The sequence below is a fragment of the Myxine glutinosa genome, chromosome 7, assembly GCF_964187855.1.
Source record: "Myxine glutinosa chromosome 7, kmMyxGlut1.1, whole genome shotgun sequence".
In the NCBI taxonomy this organism is placed as follows: domain Eukaryota; kingdom Metazoa; phylum Chordata; class Myxini; order Myxiniformes; family Myxinidae; genus Myxine; species Myxine glutinosa.
Genome location: NC_136267.1, coordinates 34,798,043 through 34,819,729, shown reverse-complemented (window position 1 = coordinate 34,819,729; position 21,687 = coordinate 34,798,043). Strand labels below are relative to the sequence as shown.

The window sequence follows — 21,687 nt, the reverse complement described above, 5'->3', positions numbered from 1 at the left end:
TCGTGCATTAATGGCTAAAGGATCTTGAGGTGTTTCAGGTGGACATTTGAGATATTGTCTGGTCCTCTAAAGTTGGAGTTTTTGGGTATTTTTATTAGCCCAACCCCCACACACTACATCCCTCATCTATACACGAACACCAATTTCACCAAATTCAACAACAACAAAAAAATGCTTGTTGGGGGAGAGACTGAAACTGCATTATCTCGGATTTTAAATTCATGAGAAACCATCGTGGTGTATGACATTGAGGAAAATAAATATTTGAAATTTGCTTTTTACCCCACACACTCCAAGGGGAAAACGGGGTTAAGCAATTGGTTTGTTTCCATCCGTCTGTCCATCCGTCTTATCAGTTCATGTTTGAAAAAGAACATATTTAAATTGAATGTTATGTTTTAAACACGAATCGAACATGAATCAGAACATGAATCAGAAGACAAATTTGCTATTTTACAGTACTTTGGCTCTGAATTTGGCCCCATTGCACATGCGCAGACAGGAGTGTGGTGATATTTTTTTTTACTCTGTCTGCCTGCCTGAAAGTGAAGCAAAATTGAAAATCATTCCAAACAGGAAGTGTAGTGAAATTATACCAAGGTGAACCCAGGGATGCTCGCCACGAAAAAGGGGGGCCGTCTATAAGACCCGGGACACTCGGGGCGTGCGGACACTCCGGCGGGACTCACTGTGACATTATCCAGTAGTTGAATGGTATGTACGCCCCAAAGGCTGCGCTGCGCGAACCATTGTTATATCGAAGCTACCTTTGCTGTGCTTGAAATGCTCTGATTTAATGCCTATTGTTGCTTGTATTGTTACAGGAGATATTATCGATCTAAATGATATTAAAGCCTACACTGAGGAAAGTCGTGTCTGCGCTTGATTTTCACGACATTTAATATCATTTATTTCGCCATGGCTGACCACAAGATGATCGTGGTTCCGATTCTCGGTGCCGACCCTCTGGCTGAAGGATCTGCATCGGAGTTTGCTCACTGGCTCAACACGCTGCAGAACTACTTCGCTGCTCACGAGACGGAGCCAACCGCTGAGATACGGCTGTCCGTCTTACAGTCCAAGGTCCATCACACTGTGTACAAGACCATTTCTCGATTTGTGACGTATGATACGGCCCTGGCCGAGCTGAAGCGCCTTTACATAAAGAAACGGAGCACTGTGCACGGCCGGCATCAACTCTCTCAGCGACGGCAGCAACCGTCTGAATCGATCGATCGCTATGCGCAGGAGTTGCGCTATTTATTGGCAGATTGTGTGCAGGACGTCCGGACTCATGAGCAAGTTCAAGACGATTTGCTCCGAGATGCATTCATATCCGGAATTAGTTCTGGAGTCTTGCGGCTGCGTCTCTTGGAGGTCGCGGAGCTGACATTTACAGAGGCACTACGGCTGGCGCGCATTTATGCAGATGCTCGACAACAATTGACCGCCTATGATAACCCACGAGTCGTGGCGGGGACCTCGCAACTCGCGCGACCCGAGAGGGCCATCACCGAGGATACGGAGGAGGACCCAACCACCACGACGGCCGAGTCCCTGGGTGCTCCGGAAGCGGACTCCGCATCCGGCCTCACTGCAGCTGCCGCTGCCCGGCCACAGCTTGCCCGGTATGCAAAATGTTATTTTTGTGGCAATCGGCAGCATCCCCGGACTGAATGCCCGGCCCGAGAGGCGACCTGTCACCTCTGCTCCACTAAAGGCCATTTTGCAAAAGTCTGCAGAAAGGCCGCCCGGGGCACGCATTCCCGAGCGACCTTGAATGTGCTCATCGCTGAACCAATGGATCGAGCACCGGACGGGGCGCCTTGCACAGCTTTGATGAGCCGCTCTCCTCCTCGCGGGCCTCTGGCTTCTCGCCCGACCTTGGTGAGATACGTCGGGCCGCCGAAACAAATGGCGCAAACGCGACCGGTCACAAAGCATCTAACCTTGACTGGCTTGCAAACGCCTCCTTCAAACAAGCGACATGCGCCCACTTTGGAATTGCCTCTCGAGGTGCGGCAAACGCAGCACGTGACTCGAGCGCCATCTGATGACAGCTTTTGCGAATTACATGCACCCGCTTTGGCATATGACTCTGCAGATGGCAGAATTCTTTCTCACGTGGCTCGAGCGCCATCTGGCGGTAGCTCTTGCGAATTACATGCACCCGCTTTGGCATATGACTCTGCAGATGGCAGTGAACTTTCTCCCGTGGCTCGAGCGCCGTCTGGAGGCTTCTCTCACGACTACTCCACACCCACTCTGGCAAATGAAACTACCGAAGAGCCAACTGACTTCAATGCTCCTGCTGAGGCCCGAAGGATTGCAGCCGGCATGGGATCCACCCGCGAGGCGCGATCTTCTCGCCCGGCCGGAACTATACCTGCCGGGTCTGCCGGCCTAGCGCAGGCCTTCATTCCGCTCACGGTCGCGGGCGTTGTTGCGCAAGCTTTAATTGATACGGGATCCACGGATAGTTTTATTGATCAGCGTCTCGTGCGACAACATGGGTGGCCGGTTCTCGGGACAACCCGCCGGATCTTCATGGCATCTCAGGGACTTCGGTTGAGCACAAAAGGGGCGTGTCGATTGAAACTTGTGATAAATGGACGCACGTTCCCGGACGTGTATCTCATGGTATTACCGGCCTTATGCGCTGACGTTCTGTTAGGACTTGATTTCCTTAAGCGGCATGGTCGTTTAGAGATGGACTTCGGAGGGCCGGACACGCTCGCTGTGTGTGCCCTCGCTCAAATGGACATGGAGCCACTCTCACTGTTCCCCAACCTGACCACTGATTGTACCCCTGTGGCCATCAAATCGCGGCGCTACTCTCGCGCGGACGCGCAATTCATTGCGGAAGAAACGGCCCTGCTCTTGAAGGACGGTATCATAGAACACAGTAGGTCTCCGTGGAGGGCCCAAGTCTTAGTGGTGCGGAGTGAGGCTCACCGCAGGCGAATGGTAATCGACTATTCGCAAACGATTAATCGCTTTACACAGCTGGATGCCTACCCATTACCGGGGATGGACGCCCTGGTACGCCAGGTGGCCCTGTATTCCGTTTATAGCACTCTCGATCTACGTAGTGCGTATCATCAAGTCCCCATCTCTAGGGCTGATCGCGTCTTTACGGCCTTTGAATCGGGTCAGCGGTTGTACCAGTTCACGAGACTTCCTTTTGGGGTAACGAACGGCGTCGCTTGTTTTCAGAGAGCTATGGATGACCTCGTTGCGAAGGAGCATTTGACGGATGTCTTTGTCTATCTGGACAATCTTACGGTTTGTGGGTACGACCAGGCGCATCACGACGCTAATCTAAAACGCTTCCTCGAGGTTGCGCGGAAATATCGCTTAACCATGAATGAGGCGAAGTGTCAATACTCTCTACGCACGGTAGACCTTCTGGGGTACACCGTGACCCATGGCTCCGTCTCTCCAGATAAGGAGCGTCTGCGCCCTTTGCTCGATATGGCTCCGCCTAGCGATCGGGCTTCGCTGAAACGCGCTCTAGGGCTGTTCGCCCACTACTCGAAGTGGGTGCAAAATTTCTCTGCTAAGCTCCGCCCCCTCGTGGCCTGCGACACTTTCCCCATGGGCCCGGCCGCCCTGGCGGCCTTCGAGGGCCTTAAAGTCGACATTGCTGGCGCCGCTGTCGCAACGATTGACGAGAGTGCCTCTTTCGTTTTGGAGAGTGATGCCTCGGACCATGCGATAGCGGCGACCCTCTCCCAAGGAGGCCGCCCTGTGGCTTTCTTCTCGCGGACTCTCACCTCCGCCGAGCGGAGGCATTCGTCCGTCGAAAAGGAAGCGTACGCGATCGTCGAATCTATTCGGCGATGGCGGCCGTATCTGCTTGGGCGGAGTTTCCAAATTATCACGGACCAACAGTGTTGCGTTTATGTACGACACCTTACATGCTCAGCGCATTAAGAATGAGAAAATCACCCGCTGGCGTATCGAACTCGCCAACTTCTGCTACACCATCAAATACCGCCCGGGGAAGGATAACCTGGTCGCTGACGCCTTATCGAGGCCGGCCACTTGCGCGGGGGTCGTAACTTTGGAGGGGCTGCGCACTTTGCACAGCACTATGTGTCATCCCGGGGTGACGCGCTTCGCGCATTTTGTGCGCGCGGGCAATCTGCCGTACTCGATGGAGGACATCCGCCGCATCTGCCGTGATTGCGCGGTCTGTGCGGAACTCAAACCGCGTTTTTATAGCCCTCCCCTGGGGACACTCGTTAGGGCTACTAGACCGTGGGAGCGCTTGGCGATGGACTTCAAAGGGCCGCTGCCAATGTCGAGCAACTCTCGCTATCTGCTCACTATCGTCGATGAGTATTCCCGATTCCCCTTTGCTTACACGTGCGGGGATATGTCGGCTGCCACGGTTATTCGGTGCCTTCAGAATTTGTTTTCTATGTTCGGATATCCGGCCTACGTGCATACCGATCGGGGTGCGGTGTTCCTGTCCCAGGAAGTGAGGGGCTACTTGCTCCAAAATAATGTCGCTTCGAGCTACACCACCCCGTACCGGCCCCAAGCTAACGGACAGATCGAACGCTTTAATGGGATTATATGGCGGGCCGTCATGCTAAGCCTTCGGACCCTCGGCCGAGGCCTCGATAAATGGGCGTGGTCGCTGCCTGCCGCTCTAAACTCGATCCGGGCTCTCCTATGTACTGCCACCAACCAGACTCCTCACGAACGACTGTTCCACCACCCTAGAAGCTCCGGCAGTATCCAGTCTTTACCCAGCTGGCTCGCTGAACCGGGGCCCGCCTATCTCAAACGAGCGGTTCGCACTAGCAAGTACGACCCCCTTGTTGACAAGGTGCAGGTCCTCCAGGCTAATCCCGAGCATGCCCGCGTGTTAACGGCGGATGGCCGCGAGTCTACTGTCTCCGTTCGCCATCTCGCCCCATGTGGGGACGACGACAGGGATATCGACGAACCCGTCTACGAGTCTATGGACTCTATCGAAGCTTCCCCTATGGAACTACCACTGTTACTCCCGTCGTCCCCCGCTCCCGTGCCCGAAGGCGCAGGGGCGCCCCCTCCGACTCCGACCTCCGGCGGCTATTCCGACGCGGGGGACTCCGGGCTTGGGGACGCCGTGCCCGGTAGATTCCGAACACGAACTGGCAGGGAGGTTCGCCAGCCCGACCGCTACGGGTGGACTGACTGACGTGGATTGACGTGACCCTTTCATTTATTGCTGATGCTTGCCTGCGAACTGCCGAGCGGTAGTCTTGTTTTAACGACGGGGAGAATGTAGTGAAATTATACCAAGGTGAACCCAGGGATGCTCGCCACGAAAAAGGGGGGCCGTCTATAAGACCCGGGACACTCGGGGCGTGCGGACACTCCGGCGGGACTCACTGTGACATTATCCAGTAGTTGAATGGTATGTACGCCCCAAAGGCTGCGCTGCGCGAACCATTGTTATATCGAAGCTACCTTTGCTGTGCTTGAAATGCTCTGATTTAATGCCTATTGTTGCTTGTATTGTTACAGGAGATATTATCGATCTAAATGATATTAAAGCCTACACTGAGGAAAGTCGTGTCTGCGCTTGATTTTCACGACAGGAAGCGTACTGTTTTTAGGGACGTCATCAAGGCCACAAACAACAGGCACAAATAAGTAATGTAATGTGTTAAATAAGGTGGTGTTCGCGACCCAAGGGTCCCCCAAAGCTCGAGACCAGCAACAGAATCTCCTGGCCCAAGCCGGTGACGTAACCGGCGGCCAAACCGGGGCGCCGAGGTTATAATCCTTTGCACCTGTCGGTCACATGACCACCAAAGCGTGCCTCGCCTGAGAGGCGTGGCTTTGGTTCTGATGTATGCTTTTTGGCTTGGATATATATATATATGCGAACCCGATAAACGGGCTTTCAGAGTTCCCGAGATGATTATAAATAAACATCTTCTCGGACGAGTTTGTGTCTTGTCCGTCACTTCATCCGTCTCAAGCAGGAGCACTGCTCCTTCACTGGTGACCCCGAGTTTACGACACACGATGGACATGGCAGTGTCCCTCAAACTGCCCACTTTCTGGGAAGCACATGCCGCCGTCTGGTTCGCTCAGGCGGACTCCCAGTTCGCCCTGCGTGGCATTACGGAGGACACCACGAAATACCATTACGTGGTCGCCACGCTCGGTTCCGTGACCGCCGCGCGCCGCCCGCTGCCTGAGCCTCCTCCAGAGCCCGCCCGCTGACGGCAAGTACGATGCCATCAAGGCACTTCTTTTGGGCACTTTCGCCCTCTCCCTGGCTGAATGCGCACGACGCCTGCTCGACCTTCCTGAGCTCGGCAATACGCGCCCGTCCGAACGTATAGACTACATGCTCGCGTTGCTCGGCGAGCACCCCTCGGATTTCCTTTTCCAAGAGCTTTTTCTCCGCCAGCTCCCGGCCCAGGTCCGGGTCGCCCTGGCAAGCACGACCATCACGAACCCCCGCGACCTCGCCAGGGAGGCCGACAAGATCTATTCGGCAAGCCAGCTCATCGGAGCGGCGAGCCAGCTCGTCGGGGTGGCTGCCGGGAGCCCGCCCGCCACCCAGTTGGCGCCCGCGACGCAGCTTCCTTCCCAGAGGCTGCCGGGCCGGCGCGACTGGCAGCGGCGACGCCGCGTTTCCCGGTCCCGACGCGTCGACCGGAGCCCCCGCCAGACCCGGCCTGGTGTTATTTCCACGCCAGGTTCGGGCAGCAGGCCCGATCATGTCGACCCCCGTGCACGTTCGGCAAGTCGGGAAACGGTCGGGCCGGCGCTCACTACCAGCCATGAGCGCCGGCTATTCCGGAAACCTGCTATTCATCGCGGACCAAGCGTCGGGCGGCGTTTTCTCTGCGACACCGGCGCTCAGCTGAGCGTCATTCCCGCTTCAGCTGAGGACAGGCGGGCCACCATTTGCGGCCCCTCCTTCATCGCGGCCAACGGCTCCGCCATCCGCACCTTCGGCCCACGCACCGTCGCCCCCGCTTCGGCAGCCAGCTCTTTCGCTGGGAGTTCGTGACTGCGGACGTCCCCATGGCTTTGCTCGGGGCCGATTTCCTTTGCGCCCATGGGCTGCTGGTCGACGTTAAACGTCGGCGTCTCATCAACGCCGAAACTTTCAGCTCGCTGGCGTGCGCCTTGAGCCGTTCCGCGCCCACCGGGCTTTCCTGCGTTCTCCCGTTGGCAGACAACTTCGCGCATCTCCTTGCGGAGTTCCCGGCCCTCACGCGACCGACGTTTTCGGCCGTCGTGGTGCGTCACGGCATCGAGCATCACATTCCCACTACGGGCCCGCCGGTGTACGCCCGAGCTCACCGTCTCGACCCAGCCAAACTCGCCATCGCTAAGGCCATGTTTGCCGCGCTGGAGCGCCTCGGCATCGTGCGGCGCTCCGACAGCGCCTGGGCCTCGCCGCTGCACATCGTCCCGAAGCCGGGGGGCGGATGGCGGCCATGCGGCGACTACCGCTGCCTCAACGACGCCACTACCCCCGACAGGTACCCCGTCCCGCACGTCCAGGATTTTTCCGCCTGGTTGGCGGGGCGGACCATTTTTTCAAAAGTGGACCTGATTCGGGGGTACCACCAGGTGCCCGTCCGCCCGGCCGACATCCCGAAGACAGCCGTTATTATACCTTTCGGCCTCTTTGAATTCCTCCGGATGCCCTTCGGCCTCAAAAACGCGGCACAGGCGTTCCAGCGCCTGATGGACGGCGTGCTGCGCGACTTGCCATTCCTCTTTACATACCTGGACGACATCCTCGTCGCCAGCACGTCCAGAGCCGAGCACCTCCTCCACCTCCGAACACTGTTCGGCCGCCTCAGTGAGCATGGCTTGATCGTCAACCCGGCCAAATGTCACTTTGGTGCGGCGACGATCGACTTTTTGGACCACCACATCACCCAGAATGGCGCCGTACCGTTACCGGCCAAAATCGAGGCCATCGCCGCTTTCCCGCGCCCCCGCTCCATCAAGGCGCTGCAGGAGTTCTTCGGGATGGTGAACTTTTACCACCGCTTCGTGCCCCGAGCTGCGCAACTCATGCGGCCCTTGTACGCTGCCCTCCGCGGCCAGCCGGCGAAGCGCGACATCGTCTGGTCCCGTTGGACATGGACGCTGCTTTCACCGGCGCGAAACGGGCCCTCGCCAACGCCACGCTGCTGGCCCACCCGGTACCCGATGCTCCCATCGCCCTCACCACGGACGCCTCCGACTACGCCGTGGGCACGGTTCATGAGCAATGGGTAAACGGGGCTTGGCAGCCGCTCGCGTTCTTCAGCCGGCAACTCCTGCCCAACGAGTTGAAGTACAGCACTTTCGACCGCGAGCTCCTCGGGCTGTACCTGGCCGTCCGCCATTTTCGCCACCTCCTGGAGGGCCGCCCGTTTACGGCCTTTGTTGACCACAAACCATTGATTTTCGCCATGGCCAAGGTCACGGAGCCGTGGTCGGCCCGCCAGCAGCGCCACCTCTCCGCCGTGTCGGAATACACCACGGACATCCGGCACGTCGCCGGAAAGGACAACGCCATGGCCGACTGCCTTTCTCGAGCCGGCACCAATGCCGTCCACCTCGGCGTCGATTTCGCCCTGATGGCGACGGACCAGGCCACCGACGGCACAGTGCAGGCGCTCCGGGTGGTGGACACGGGCCTCCGCTTGGCTGACGTCCCCTTCGCGGACACGGTCCTGCTTTGTGACATCTCCCAAGGCCGACCTCGCCTCATTGTGCCGGTCACCTGGCGGCGGCGCATTTTTGCTTCACTCCACGGCCTCTCACACCCGGGGCGGAAGGCGTCCCAGAGGCTGGTGTCGGCACGTTTCGTCTGGCACGGGTTGCGACGGGACGTCCGCGACTGGGCCAACGCCTGCACACCCTGCCAGCGGGCCAAGGTCCACCGTTACACTCAGGCTCCGCTGGCTCCTTTCACCGTGCCCGAGCGATGTTTCGACCATGTCCACGTGGACCTGGTGGGTCCCCTGCCCCCATCGCAGGGGTTCACCCACCTGCTTACCATGGTGGACAGGACTACCAGGTGGCCAGAGGCCGTGCCCCTCGCCTCCACCACCACCGCCGACGTGGCCCCAGGCATTCATCGCCACCTGGGTCGCACGTTTCGGCGCACCGGCGGACATCTCGTCGGACCGCGGCCCACAGTTCACGTCAGAACTGTGGGGCGCGGTCGCCCGCACGTTGGGCGTTACCCTGCACCACACCACGGCCTACCACCCCCAGGCCAACGGGTTGTGCGAGCGGTTCCACCGCTCCATGAAGGCCACACTCATGGCCGGCCTCCAGGACGACGGCTGGGCCGACCGGCTCCCGTGGGTCCTTTTGGGCCTCCGCACGGCTCCAAAGGAGGACCTCCAGGCGTCCACCGCCGAGCTGGTGTACGGCCAGGCCCTCCGCGTCCCGGGCGAGTTCGTGCCCGACGCCACCAGCCCCTGGTCCGCCGCACGCCAGCGCATGGACTTCCAGGAGGCCACCCAACGTTTCGCCCCGGTGCCCACGTCCCGCCACGGCGAGCCCCAATCCTACATCCCCCCAGCACTCCGCACGGCGGAGTACGTCTTTGTGCGCCACGACGCACACCGGGGGCCGCTCCGGCCACCATACGACGGACCGTTCCGGGTCCTACGACGGGACAACAAGTCCTTCGTCGTCAGCATCGGCGGCCGGGAGGACCGGATTTCGGTGGACCGCCTCAAGCCGGCCCACATGGACGTCGGCCAGCCGCCACGGCTGGCTCTCCCACCGCAGCGCGACCAGCCAGGGGTCGTTTCGGTCGGGTCATCCGGACCCCCCTCAGGTTGACCTTCCTGGACCAAGTCGATTCTGGGGGGGCGTGTGTAGCGACCCATGGGTCCCCCAAAGCTCGAGACCAGCAACAGAATCTCCTGGCCCAAGCCGGTGACGTAACCGGCGGCCAAACCGTGGCGCCGAGGTTATAATCCTTTGCACCTGTCGGTCACATGACCACCAAAGCGTGCCTCGCCTGAGAGGCGTGGCTTTGGTTCTGATGTATGCTTTTTGGCTTGGATATATATATGCGAACCCGATAAACGGGCTTTCAGAGTTCCCGAGATGATTATACAATAAGCATCTTCTCGGACGAGTTTGTGTCTTGTCCGTCACTTCGTCCGTCTCAAGCAGGAGCGCTGCTCCTTCAGTGGTTTATTTATAGACACTCCGTAAAACAGTGGTAAAACCTAGAATAAATTTATTTGTAGGACTTTTGCAATCTTTATTTTATTTATACCTTTATTATACTTAAATTGAATCGGATTGAAGAATAAATTGAACATGAATCGGAACACCAACCTGCTGTTTTGCAGTACTTTGGCTCTGAATTTGGGAAATTGTGTGAAATCTGGTCTCGAGCACGCACGAGCACAGAGGAAGGAGTAAGGTAATTGTTTTAGCCTGTCTGACAGTGAAACAAAATTGAAAATCATTCCAAACAGAAAATGTACTGTTTTTAGGGGTGTTATAAAGGATACAAACAACAAGCATGGAGAACTAATTTAACCTGTTCAATAAGGTGGTGGAAAAAAGATGCTGCATCAATGGCGGCAAACTTACAAAACAAGGTTTTTTTCGACATCCTTTCAAATCTTTATTTTATTTCATTTGAATTATATACCTGAACCTTAAAGAACACAAATTGCCTTCATCAATTTGAATGAACTTCTTCAATCATCAATTTTTTCGACAACCTTCCAAGAACTTCAAGTGTTTCATTACTTGGACTTATTCTCAGGTGGTGTATAACACATGAACACTGCTGCGACAGCACTAAACTTCTGGATATTTTCACAACCTTTAAAGTCATTATTTTATTGAAGTTGAAGTGCTGCATACATTTGAACACTGCACGTGGGAGTAGGTAGAACACTGTAGGTAGTTGCACAGTCGCTGTGGGATGCTGCGGGATGCTGCTTTTATGTGTATGTAGTTGCACAGTCGCTGTGGTATGCTGTTCTATGAACTCTCCAGTTACATATCGTTGCATAATGCATACATTTTCCACCATTAATTTATCGTCATTGTTGAACAAAAAAGTTAGAAACTGGAAAAAGTGGTTGAAATTTTTTACTTTCTTAATATTTCTTTCCACTACCTCCTCCTTCAGGATAAGGTTTATGTCCTCCAACCAGACACTGTTTATGACTTCATCTGTCCTTTTTGTCTGGAAATGCGAGGCACAAACCCAACTGAGTGCTCTGAAGGGGAAATCGAACTTCCAGCATGTCAAATTGGTACGCATTCTTAGACTCTGCAGTTTTTTGTGGGTCGTACTTTCTTTCTAAATGTAATCTTGAGAGCATTTTAACCATTGTCTTGCTAACCCGAGTGTTTCTGAACTTCAGTGTGTTGCAGTGTATCACGTAATGACCTAAGAGAACGGAATCTGATGGATCCTCCTGCGTCCCAGAGGGAGGTATGAATCTCCGTGCTGTAAACTATGATGAACATTATGATGAACATAGGATGCACATAATGTTGCGGATTTGTAAAGATCCCAGGGACACATGAAAACAGCACATCCAACACATAAAAGAACACCGGAGTTTAGCTATTTCCATAGTGATTCTGTTTAGTTAGGTTGCACAACCCGTCGTAACAGGGACAGGGAGATTAAAAAATTTTTTATGTTGGAGGCTCCAGGCATGGACTGTATAGCCTAGTGCTCTTTGAGGCCAGGCCTTAAATAAAAGAGACAAAAGTGTGTCATGAAAAGTGTATGGTGTTTGTTTGCGAGAACGAGAGATTGAAGCTGGCCCGGTAGCTATAGTTTGAGTGAGACAGAAAGTAAGACCAGCAATCCTGACATGGAGAGTAGAAGATGGTTCAACAAAAACGACCGGTAAGACTTACCTTTGAGGAAATTGGCAGAGGAAAAAGAATTTGATTGAAAATTGGATTGAAAAAAATTGGAAAGAAAATCAAAAATAAACACCTTTCAAAAACTATAAATGCAGAATCAATGTGTGATATAGTGGGTTCTGGGTTTGTGTTTGACAATATGGAACGAATTGGGAGAATGACCACTTTAAGATATATTTACTGAGCAGTTGTCTGTTACCCATCATCAGCCCAAACTGATTAACCATCTCTGCACCAGGGATCTCGTTACAAGTTCGCTTTGGGTACCAACGTCAATTTTCGTTGTAAAGAAGATCACAGCTCTGATACGCCTTCACAAATAGTTTGCGGAAATGAACATTTCAACCTGCCAAGATGCACACCAGGTACCCAATCTCATTGATGGTCTTTGTTAATCTGATTTCCAAAGAGTATTTGTTGTGTTAGGCTATCCTTTTTTGCACCAATATATAATTTCTTGCCTGTGTGTGATTATTACAGACTTCTGTGTCCTACAGACATCGGATTTTAAGAATAATCATCTTCAGGTTCCAGAGGATTACAAAAAGGTTTGTTTTTCTGGTTCTGAGTTAATCCCAGACCTCAGCGTCTTGCTTGGCAAATCCTCCATCATTATCCTCCAACGCTCGCGAAGCGAAAATAAGGGTTAGGCATTCGGTTGCATACGTGCGGCGTACATGTGGCGTATGTGCGTGTCTGTATTTTAAAAATTCATTTTCTCAGCAACCGTTGGTCCGATTGACACAAAATTTTACCACAGGATCGCCTCCGCCTGTATAATTTTTTTATCCATCAACATGATGTCATAGGTCACGTGGTACAGGCGCCATCTTGGAAAAATCGAAAAACGTTGCACCTCTCTATCTCTGAAACCGCTCCATGCAAAATATTTAAACGGTGCTTTGTGAAGTAGTCCCCATGGGGAATAAGATATGTTAATGATGATGTCATCGATATCTTAATTATGACGTCATCATTTGACAAGTACAATACTTGATTCGATCAGTATGATTTTTTTTTTCTCTGAAATTATTGATGCGATTGACACGAAATTTTTGCTATATTGGAGCACCTCCTCCTGCAGAATGTTTTAATGATAATTTTGACATCATAGGTCACATGGTACAGCTGCCATCTTGGAAAACCCGAAAAATGTTGCACCTCTATATCTCCAAAACCGCTACATGGAAAAATTGAAACGTGGCTCATTGTAAAGCACTCAATAGGGGGAATAAGTGTTGTTAACGATGACCATTTGGTGCCTTATTTATGACATCATAATTCGGCAGGGACAACACTTAGTCTGATCAGTTTGAAATTTATTGAGCGTGATCTACGCAACAATTATATTAGAGAATGTAAATTTATGATTTAATCGCTCATGTGGTCTGGCAGCCATATTGGATCAACGGAAAAAACCGTTCAAAAAGAGAAGGGTTGGTTCGCACCAAGTTGACTGTGCAGGGTAAGTATTCTAATACCATCTAGTTGTTTGATTATTCAGTTTGCACAACGACACAATTATCCTGATAATCACGCATTCCATCTTATTGAGTGACGCCTGGTTATCATGCTACTATCCATCTCGTTATCTGGTTTTAACTTCATTCTTATTCTGCAGATGCAATACAGCTGGCCCTTCTGGTATGTCCGGTTACCCAAAGATCAACAAGCCATACTGAAATGTGAACGAGATTACGTGACCTCAGAACCTCTCACTGTCACGTGTAAAGATGGGGTTGTGGAACTGCCTAAGTGCCGCGCAGGTATCCTCTAGCAACAATGTAGAGAATGTTTCTTTTCTCATGAGCATTTGTCTGTATATTGTTACATTTATGGGGGGCATGCAATGACATACCTTAGGGCCAGGTAGGATTGTAAAGGGTAGTGTGCTCCTTATGTCGTGTAGCCACCTTGATGTACATAAGTCAAGCCAGATGTAGCATAAGGTCGTATCTTTGTCCCCATGGTGAGGGGTGGGCTATGTTAATTAGGTAGGGGTTAAGGGCAAATCCCTTGTATGTAAATTGTCTCTGTGACCTTTTCCTTTGTTCCTTATGACACTGCACTACACACACACATATCAGCCAAGCAATGGGCAATAATTATAGCACTATATAAAAGCAACCAGAACCAGGGCATTCAACTACCGCTGGAGGTGGGGGGGGGGGGGGGTCGTGATGCCCTGCCCCGAAAGGAGGATGATTGGTCTGGCCGTTGGAGTGATGAGATGGACTCTTTGATTGATTGGAGCACACGCGGACCTCATCAGATGACGTGGGAGGCCGGGAAGCAAAAGACTGCGTCCAGGCATTTTCTCTCTCTTGCTTGGGACATCGATAGCATGCAGTCGCAAGTTATACACTCTTGCGTGTGGGTACAGTTATTACGAGCAGACGCAGTTTATACGCTTTTGTGTTGGGACATTCATTGCGTGCGGTCACAGTACAGTTTGTGCGCTTGGTTCTTGCGCTGGGTTCTCATTTGCAGAACAGTTGCATTTGCTCTCTTGGTCCTGGCTTTCGTGATCGCGAGCAGATGCATTCTTTCTTTTGGTCTGGGTGATTGGTGTGAACGGACGCACCTGCTTCTTCGTTGGTGCCGACTTCGTGGCGGCTGGGTGCACCTGAGAGACCGCGGTGCTGTGTGGAGCGGATGACGAGGACGGAGCTCGGCCTGCTCGTTGCGTGCTCAGCGGCTGGCGGTGAACGGACTTTGTGTCAAGGCGGGTGTTTTCCCGTGCACGGACTTTGCGCCAAGTCATGTGTTTTCCCGCGCACAGACGTGGGGCTCATTCGAGGACTGATGTGGTTCAAGAGCTGCTCAAAGCTGAGTACACAAACATGCAATTATTTTTCAGTTATTTATTCCCCTTGTGTGTATCTGAGTCTGTAGGGAGGATCCTCAACTTAGGAATATTTTACTGTGCATTCTTTGTTCCCTGGCATTATTTTTATTAAACCCTTTGTTGTTGCATTTTAATTCTGCGTCGGTTTGATTTGTTTGACGTGGTTCGAGGATGCTCCAGTAGAAGCCGTCCAGGAAGGTTCGTCATTCTCCGTTTCCCTCGTGTGTAAAGAAGATCTGCCATTGTTTGATTGAACGCCTCGGAGGTAAGCTCGATCGGTCATCCGTCCGAGACCGGTCTTTATCGGCACGGACAGGACAATATTACCGATTACTTTAGTTTTCAATTTGACTAATAACATGAAAATAAATAACATATTCTCTCCTTTTATTATCCCTTTATTTATTGTTGTTCACGGGACTATTTTGTTATTTACGATACAAATTTTTTGACCATCCTGTTATCAAAATTGTGTGTGTGAATTTCTACTCACGTGTGGTCCTACGGTGGTTGGATGCTTGCTGGCAATCCTCCGTCTCCGTTCTGCTCGACGAACGAGACGCCAGTGGGCCAGAAATCACCACCATTTTTTTTCACTACACATATCTCTTTGACTTCATTGGTCCTTGGAGTACATTTGAAGATTGAACATTGCGTCTTCTATCATTAAATAAAGGTACCGTTTTGAGGAAACAAAGGTACATTTTGATTGCAACTCTTGCAGAGGAAACGAGGTAATGCATATTTTGTCCGGAGCGATTATGGCAACAGTATAATTTTATAAATATACACTGCCCAATGAAGGTACATTCTCATAATGCAGTGAAAAGGAAATAGTGGCCTTTAAAACAATAATAAAAATTTTGCCCGACTTTTCAAACTGTATTTCACATATAATTCATGACGTGAAGTAAAGTAAAACGAAAATCGGCTTGTTCGGGAAATGCCTGCGTACTTAATTAGTCGAGAGGCCAAGGAAATTCTCGAGAGATTTTTTTATTTTATTTCTTATTTTACAAGTTATGTCCATGTGCTCTTTAAAATGTCGTGTCCATTTTCGCACACTCAACATCATCTGAGTTTATATGTTGGAACCCATCTGTGGATCGGTCCCATCGGCCGATGGGTCTGACCCGTTTGCGGATCCGCAGATGGGTCGCCCATCGGCCGATGGGCGACCCATCTGTGGATGCACGAGAAATGACAATGCAGACACATCGGCCGATGGGTCTGCGCCATCTGCGGATGTGTTGTTCACCTTGAAGGAATGTGTTGACAGAATGGTGCTCTTCAATCAGGTACACAGTCATTGGAATTACATGTGGTAGGAATTTAACAGAGATGATTTTTAAATGTTTTATTATCTATTTCTACCCATCTATTTATACATTTTGTCAATACATTTTGTAATTAACAGATACATGGCAGTTTTAGTAAAGCTTTACATAACATACTCAACATTCATACAAAACATTGTATGAATTTGTTGATATTATCGCCAGCTTTTTCGGGTTTACCAGGGAGAACAAGAGCGTTTGTTACTCCAAGAACCGGCAGATCCATGACTTGAAACTGTTTAGATTTCACCCAGTGTCTGAAGTGTGCGCCAACTGGATCACCAGGATTACTTAGATGACTAACAATTTTGTCGTACTTTTCGTCCGTAATAACCGGTGAGCGTTTACTGCCGATAACTTTTGCAACAAGTTCATCACAAACTTGACGTTGTCGTATTGTATCCATGTTGAATGCAATGATGGGAATGATTGAAAACGTGACCCAGGCCATATTTATACCATGTGTATTCACACGCCAGACACAAGACGTTTTACATAAACACTGAGGGCCTCATAGAATCACATAATGCGTTATTGTGTTTATATAATTGACAATGCCCCGATTACGAAGCCACACCTTCATCTTTAGCTTTGGGGTGATTAAGGCATGCCAGGAATTGCTCTATAAACAATGGAGAGCTGAGTCTGCCAGTGCCACCAGCGAAGTAGACCAGCGTTTTTAAATGGAGCGACATTATCTAAAACAAACCACATGTCATGGACTGCTTTATAAACATTTATGACATCAATTGCTTATTTTTAGGTTCAAATAAACATACTCATCCACCATTGATGCATACACATTCCTTCAAGGTGAACAACACATCCGCAGATGGCGCAGACCCATCGGCCGATGGGTCTGCATTGTCATTTCTCGTGCATCCACAGATGGGTCGCCCATCGGCCGATGGGCGACCCATCTGCGGATCCGCAAACGGGTCAGACCCATCGGCCGATGGGACCGATCCACAGATGGGTTCCAACATATATACATTAAAAAAACTAAAGCTGCATTGAAGACTGGACAAGTTACGTTTTCATTACAAGGAAAATAGTCATGATTAATATTTAGTTTAAAAAAACTCTCCTTTCGTCAACATTTTTTATGTACAGTATGCTGTCCACATGTCCAGGTTTGTTTCAGTTACCAAGCAGGAGCTAGCTTGTTCCTTATCGATGGTTTTGAATGGAGTGCTTGTTTGCGTGCTTTAGCCACTTGAGTGTTTGAGTCACCCTTCATCCTGATCCCTGCTTCCCCCTCACCAGCCTCCTGCTCCCTCCTGATCTTCCCCATCCCCTTCCTCTCCTGCTCTTCTCCTCTCTCTCCCCCCCTCCTCTCAATATTCCCATCAGTGAAGCAACTCTGTGTTGACCGGCAACACCGGATGCCTTTGCTAGTAGAACATACAACAAAGGGAGTGGGGGACAAGAGGGGGCAAGAGAGGGAAGCACAACAACAGTAGGGAACAGGAACATCAGGAGATCTGTGAAAGAGAGAGGGCTGTGGTGGGGTACACAGGATAAATAAGATGGACACGAAATGAGGAAAAGGAAAGAATACAGGGAATTTGAAGGAGGTGGGTTTGTGGTCGATTAACGAGGGTAGAAAAGATCAAGGTTTTGGATGTGGGAAGATATGACATGTTGGTGAACAGCTGTTTTGAAGACCTGGAGGGAAGAGTGAGATTGAAGAGAGTGTGGAAGTTTGTTCCAGAGGCTGGAAAAAGACGAACGAATGAGTGAAGGTGAGCAGTGAGTCTTAATTTTGGTAGTTTCACCAGAAGTGGGTTGCTGACAGACCTTGTGCGTCCTGCAGAAATATTGGAGGGACAAAGCACAGACAGCTAGAGCAGTGGGTGCAAGGCCGGACAGGAGTCGGTGGAAGACAGGAAGACTGCCAACCTGCCAGAACGGCCAGAGAGATGGCCACTTTAACAAGCATATGGTTAGATGAAACATTTGGAAGGGAATATCACTTGAAGAACAGCAGACGTTTGCAGGGAAGTTCGTTATAACCAAATCCAGACGACATTGCCAATTTTTGTCTGAAATTTCAAGATCCCACAATTGTAAATAACTCATCACTCGCTGCCTTCAGTTTTACAGGCCATTCATATGCACTTTGGTTTCAGCCATCCAGAGCTCATTTGCTTGACCTTGATTCCATATGCCTTGTCAGTGACGGACGCGCTGAGGATTTGTTTCAGCGACTCTCGAATCCCCAGCAGCGGTCGTATCGATCTTCATCACAGTCATCGAAACCCAGTTGCAAACGTTTAGGTCCAAGCTACTCTTATTGCAAATAGGCAGGTCACCCTGCTGATCATTTCATAAGTTTTTGTCAGTTTCTTACAATTCTGGACAAGGCATTCTTCTCCATGATTTGTCAGTTCTCTGGCAAAGACCCCGATAATGACTGTCCTGGTGGTGACCCTGATGATCACAACAAGCTTTCATCAGTTCTGGATATTACTACCATCCAACCACATATTTCCACAAGGTGGGGGTCTACCAACCAACCGCTCACACATATTCTCCTTTTACAACGGCCATGCTACACCCCTCACGATAGACACTGGCACTGGAACTAACTTCATTTGTGTGACTTTGGCCCAACCAACATATCGGTCTCCTGGTCTCAAAAGGTTCACAACGTGCTGACTCAGCGCATGGTATGTCATTGGTGAAACCCATGTTGTTCTCAACAGGGCTGATCACATTTTGGCACTCGAAGCCTTGATTGTTGCAGAACTCAATGTCGACTTCCTCACGGAAATCCGTTCATGCCTCAAATTGACATTTCTATTCACCCTGCACAGCATCTCATTTGCATCGGTGATCACGATCGGTGCATGTATGATGATCTGTCCCTCAAGACAATCGGGGTCTTTTCAATCTGATGCACATACAGTCACATGAAAAAGTAAGTACACCCCATGTAAAATTTGACTTTTTCAACATATTTCAACATAGAGCTATTTGATCTTCATTTCAACAATATTGACAGACAAAGGTGATATAATATAACAAATATCATGAAACATTTACATTTTGTAGTCCATTGTATAATTTAAATCAACAATCAATGCAAATTTCACGTGTGGAAAAAGTAAGTACACCCCTACATTTATCACTACTTCAAATACCTAAAATTAGAATCAGGTGCACCAGCTCAGGTGCAAATGATTAGAACATCATTAGAAAGGATCTTGGAGGAACCTGTCTTATTTAAACCTCAGACATTTAGTTTGGTTTGCTGTTTGTTGTTGAAGTGTGCGGCGTCACCATGCCTAAATCAAAAGAGCTCTTTGAGGCCTTCAGAAAGAAGGTTATAGATGCCTACGAGTCTGGGAAGGGATTTAAAAAGATCTCCAAACAATTTGAAATCAATCATTCGACTGTCTGGAAGATCATCTACAAGTGGAGAAGATTCCAGACAACTGCCAACTTGTTCAGGCCAGGCCGCCCCAGCAAGTTCAGCCTGAGAGCAAACCGGAAGATGCTGAAAGAAGTCTCGAAGATCCCCAGAATGTCATCACGGGACCTACAGGTAGCTCTTGTCACTGTTGATGTCAAAGTGCACGAGTCTACCATTACAAAGAGGCTGCACACATTTGATCTACATGGGGGGTGTGCCAGGAGAAAACCTTTGCTGTCCAGAAAGAACATCAGGTCAAGACTAAAGTTTACCAATGAACACCGAGGCAAAGACCAGCACTTCTGGAACAATGTGCTATGGATAGATGAGTCAAGGTAGAGCTATTTGGTCACTACCAGAAGACATGTTTGGCGAAAACCAAAGACAGCATTTGACCACAAGAACCTGATACCAACTGTAAAGCATGGTGGTGGAAATATTATGGTTTGGGGCAGCTTTGCTGCACAAGGGCCTGGGCAGCTCACCATCATAGAATCCACTATGAATTATTCATTGTACCAGAGGGTTCTTGAGGATAATGTGAGGCTATCTGTGGGAAAGTTGAAACTCAACTGAAGGTGGACCTTGCAACATGACAATGACCCTAAACATACCAGTAAATCCACCAAGGAATGGCTGAAAAGAAAGAAATGGAGGGTTCTGGAATGGCCAAGTCAAAGCCTGGATCTAAGTCCCATCGAGATGTTGTGGGGGGATTTGAAATGAGCTGTGCATGCAAGAAACCCCTCAAACATCGCACAGCTGAAAGAATTCTGCACGGAGGATTGGGCAAAAATTTCTCCCAGTCGATGTCAGAGACTGGTAGACAGTTATAAGAAACGCCTACTTGAGGTTGTTTCTGCCAAAGGGGGCAATACCACCTATTAGAGCCAAGGGTGTACTTACTTTTTCCACATGCGAAATTTGCATTTATGTTTATTTAAATTATAAAATGGACTACAAAATGTAAATGTTTCATGATATTTGTTATATTATATCACCTATAACTATCAATATTGTTGAAATGAAGATCAAATAGCTGTATGTTGAAATATGTTGAAAAAGTCAAAACTTTACATGGGGTGTACTTACTTTTTCACGTGACTGTAAGTTGATCTGCGCTCCCCAGCGAGTGCAACCACACTATGGCCCGGTGAGTTCCTTGAAACCCTTTCAAACATCCCCAGCACAATAATGTGTTCCGACATCGCCACTGAGCTTAGACCGAGATCCCTGTGTACACAAGACTCGTCGACATGCAGATGTGACCTCAACCTGACATTGTGCACAGTGTATGCGACCACGTTCACATTCCAAATTATACTTCAAGTCCCATCACTATCAAGTGATATTCTAATTTAGACATCACACATGCTACCCAGATCCCTTGAGGTTGTGAGCCCCCATCCAGTGTTTCCTAAGTGTGCACCACCACCATCACCCCATGCCTGTGTTGACACCATCCACGTTGATCCTGACAACATCCTGGGGATGGATATTCGGGTGAAATTCCACTCCCTCTGTCGTGAGTTCTCACCTGTTTTTGACCCTAAAATTATTGATTGTAATGGGATTGTCAGGAACATTTGCGCCATTGGCAAAATGGATCGAACTCAACCCCCACGGTGCAAGAGTCATCTCCCTCAGTGTGGCTGAACAGTGAACACGCTACGTCAGCCTTCAGGCCAAGTGTGATGAGTTGGAAGATGTCGGGGTGTTCGTTGAACCTGAAGTCATTAAACTTGAGGACGCCAATTTCCCGATGTCTGTGTGGTGTGCGTGAATCCCCATGCTCCTTATCAAAAAGCCCGGTGGTGGATCTCGACTTGCTACTGCTTTCCTGGATGTTAGACATGACAGAATGCCGCATCCATCATTGATGCTGTTTGTCGAGTGCACTCTCTGCACCATTTTGGGATGGTCCTGTATCATTGTGTCTGACTTATCTCAAGCCTCTTTTCAGATGCTGGGCGCTGAAGCTGTTCTGGAGGAGTTGATGTGCCTCGTTCTTGGAGATTTACTCGAGGCTAGCTCTGTTGCTGGGGTCACAAATGGCTTGTCCTGTGGCACAGATTTGCGTGAGGAGCTATTGAGAGTTTGGTCAGCTGTGCTTCATATCCTGGATGGATGCGACCTTCGACTCTCAGCCACACAGGGTATCGTCTGCCCAAGATCCACTGCTCTCC

The 21,687-nt window shown here is 50.2% G+C and overlaps 2 protein-coding genes across 12 annotated transcripts in view; one reads left to right on the top strand and one right to left on the bottom strand.

Moving 5' to 3' along the window:
- LOC137410750 (uncharacterized) overlaps nt 1-21,687 on the bottom strand; it is a 660,974-nt gene that overhangs the window by 155,453 nt on the left and 483,834 nt on the right. The gene's annotated exons all lie outside the window — the stretch shown is intronic.
- Nucleotides 1-21,687, top strand: part of LOC137431107 (complement factor H-like) — a 287,920-nt gene that overhangs the window by 99,653 nt on the left and 166,580 nt on the right. For all 11 annotated transcript variants that reach the window (XM_078781438.1, XM_078781448.1, XM_078781441.1 and 8 more), the window contains 5 exons: nt 11,144-11,270; nt 11,382-11,452; nt 12,137-12,263; nt 12,379-12,446; nt 13,520-13,664. In XM_078781438.1, the coding sequence (XP_078637564.1) occupies nt 11,144-11,270; nt 11,382-11,452; nt 12,137-12,263; nt 12,379-12,446; nt 13,520-13,664 (538 nt within the window). The remainder of the gene's footprint in view (nt 1-11,143; nt 11,271-11,381; nt 11,453-12,136; nt 12,264-12,378; nt 12,447-13,519; nt 13,665-21,687) is intronic.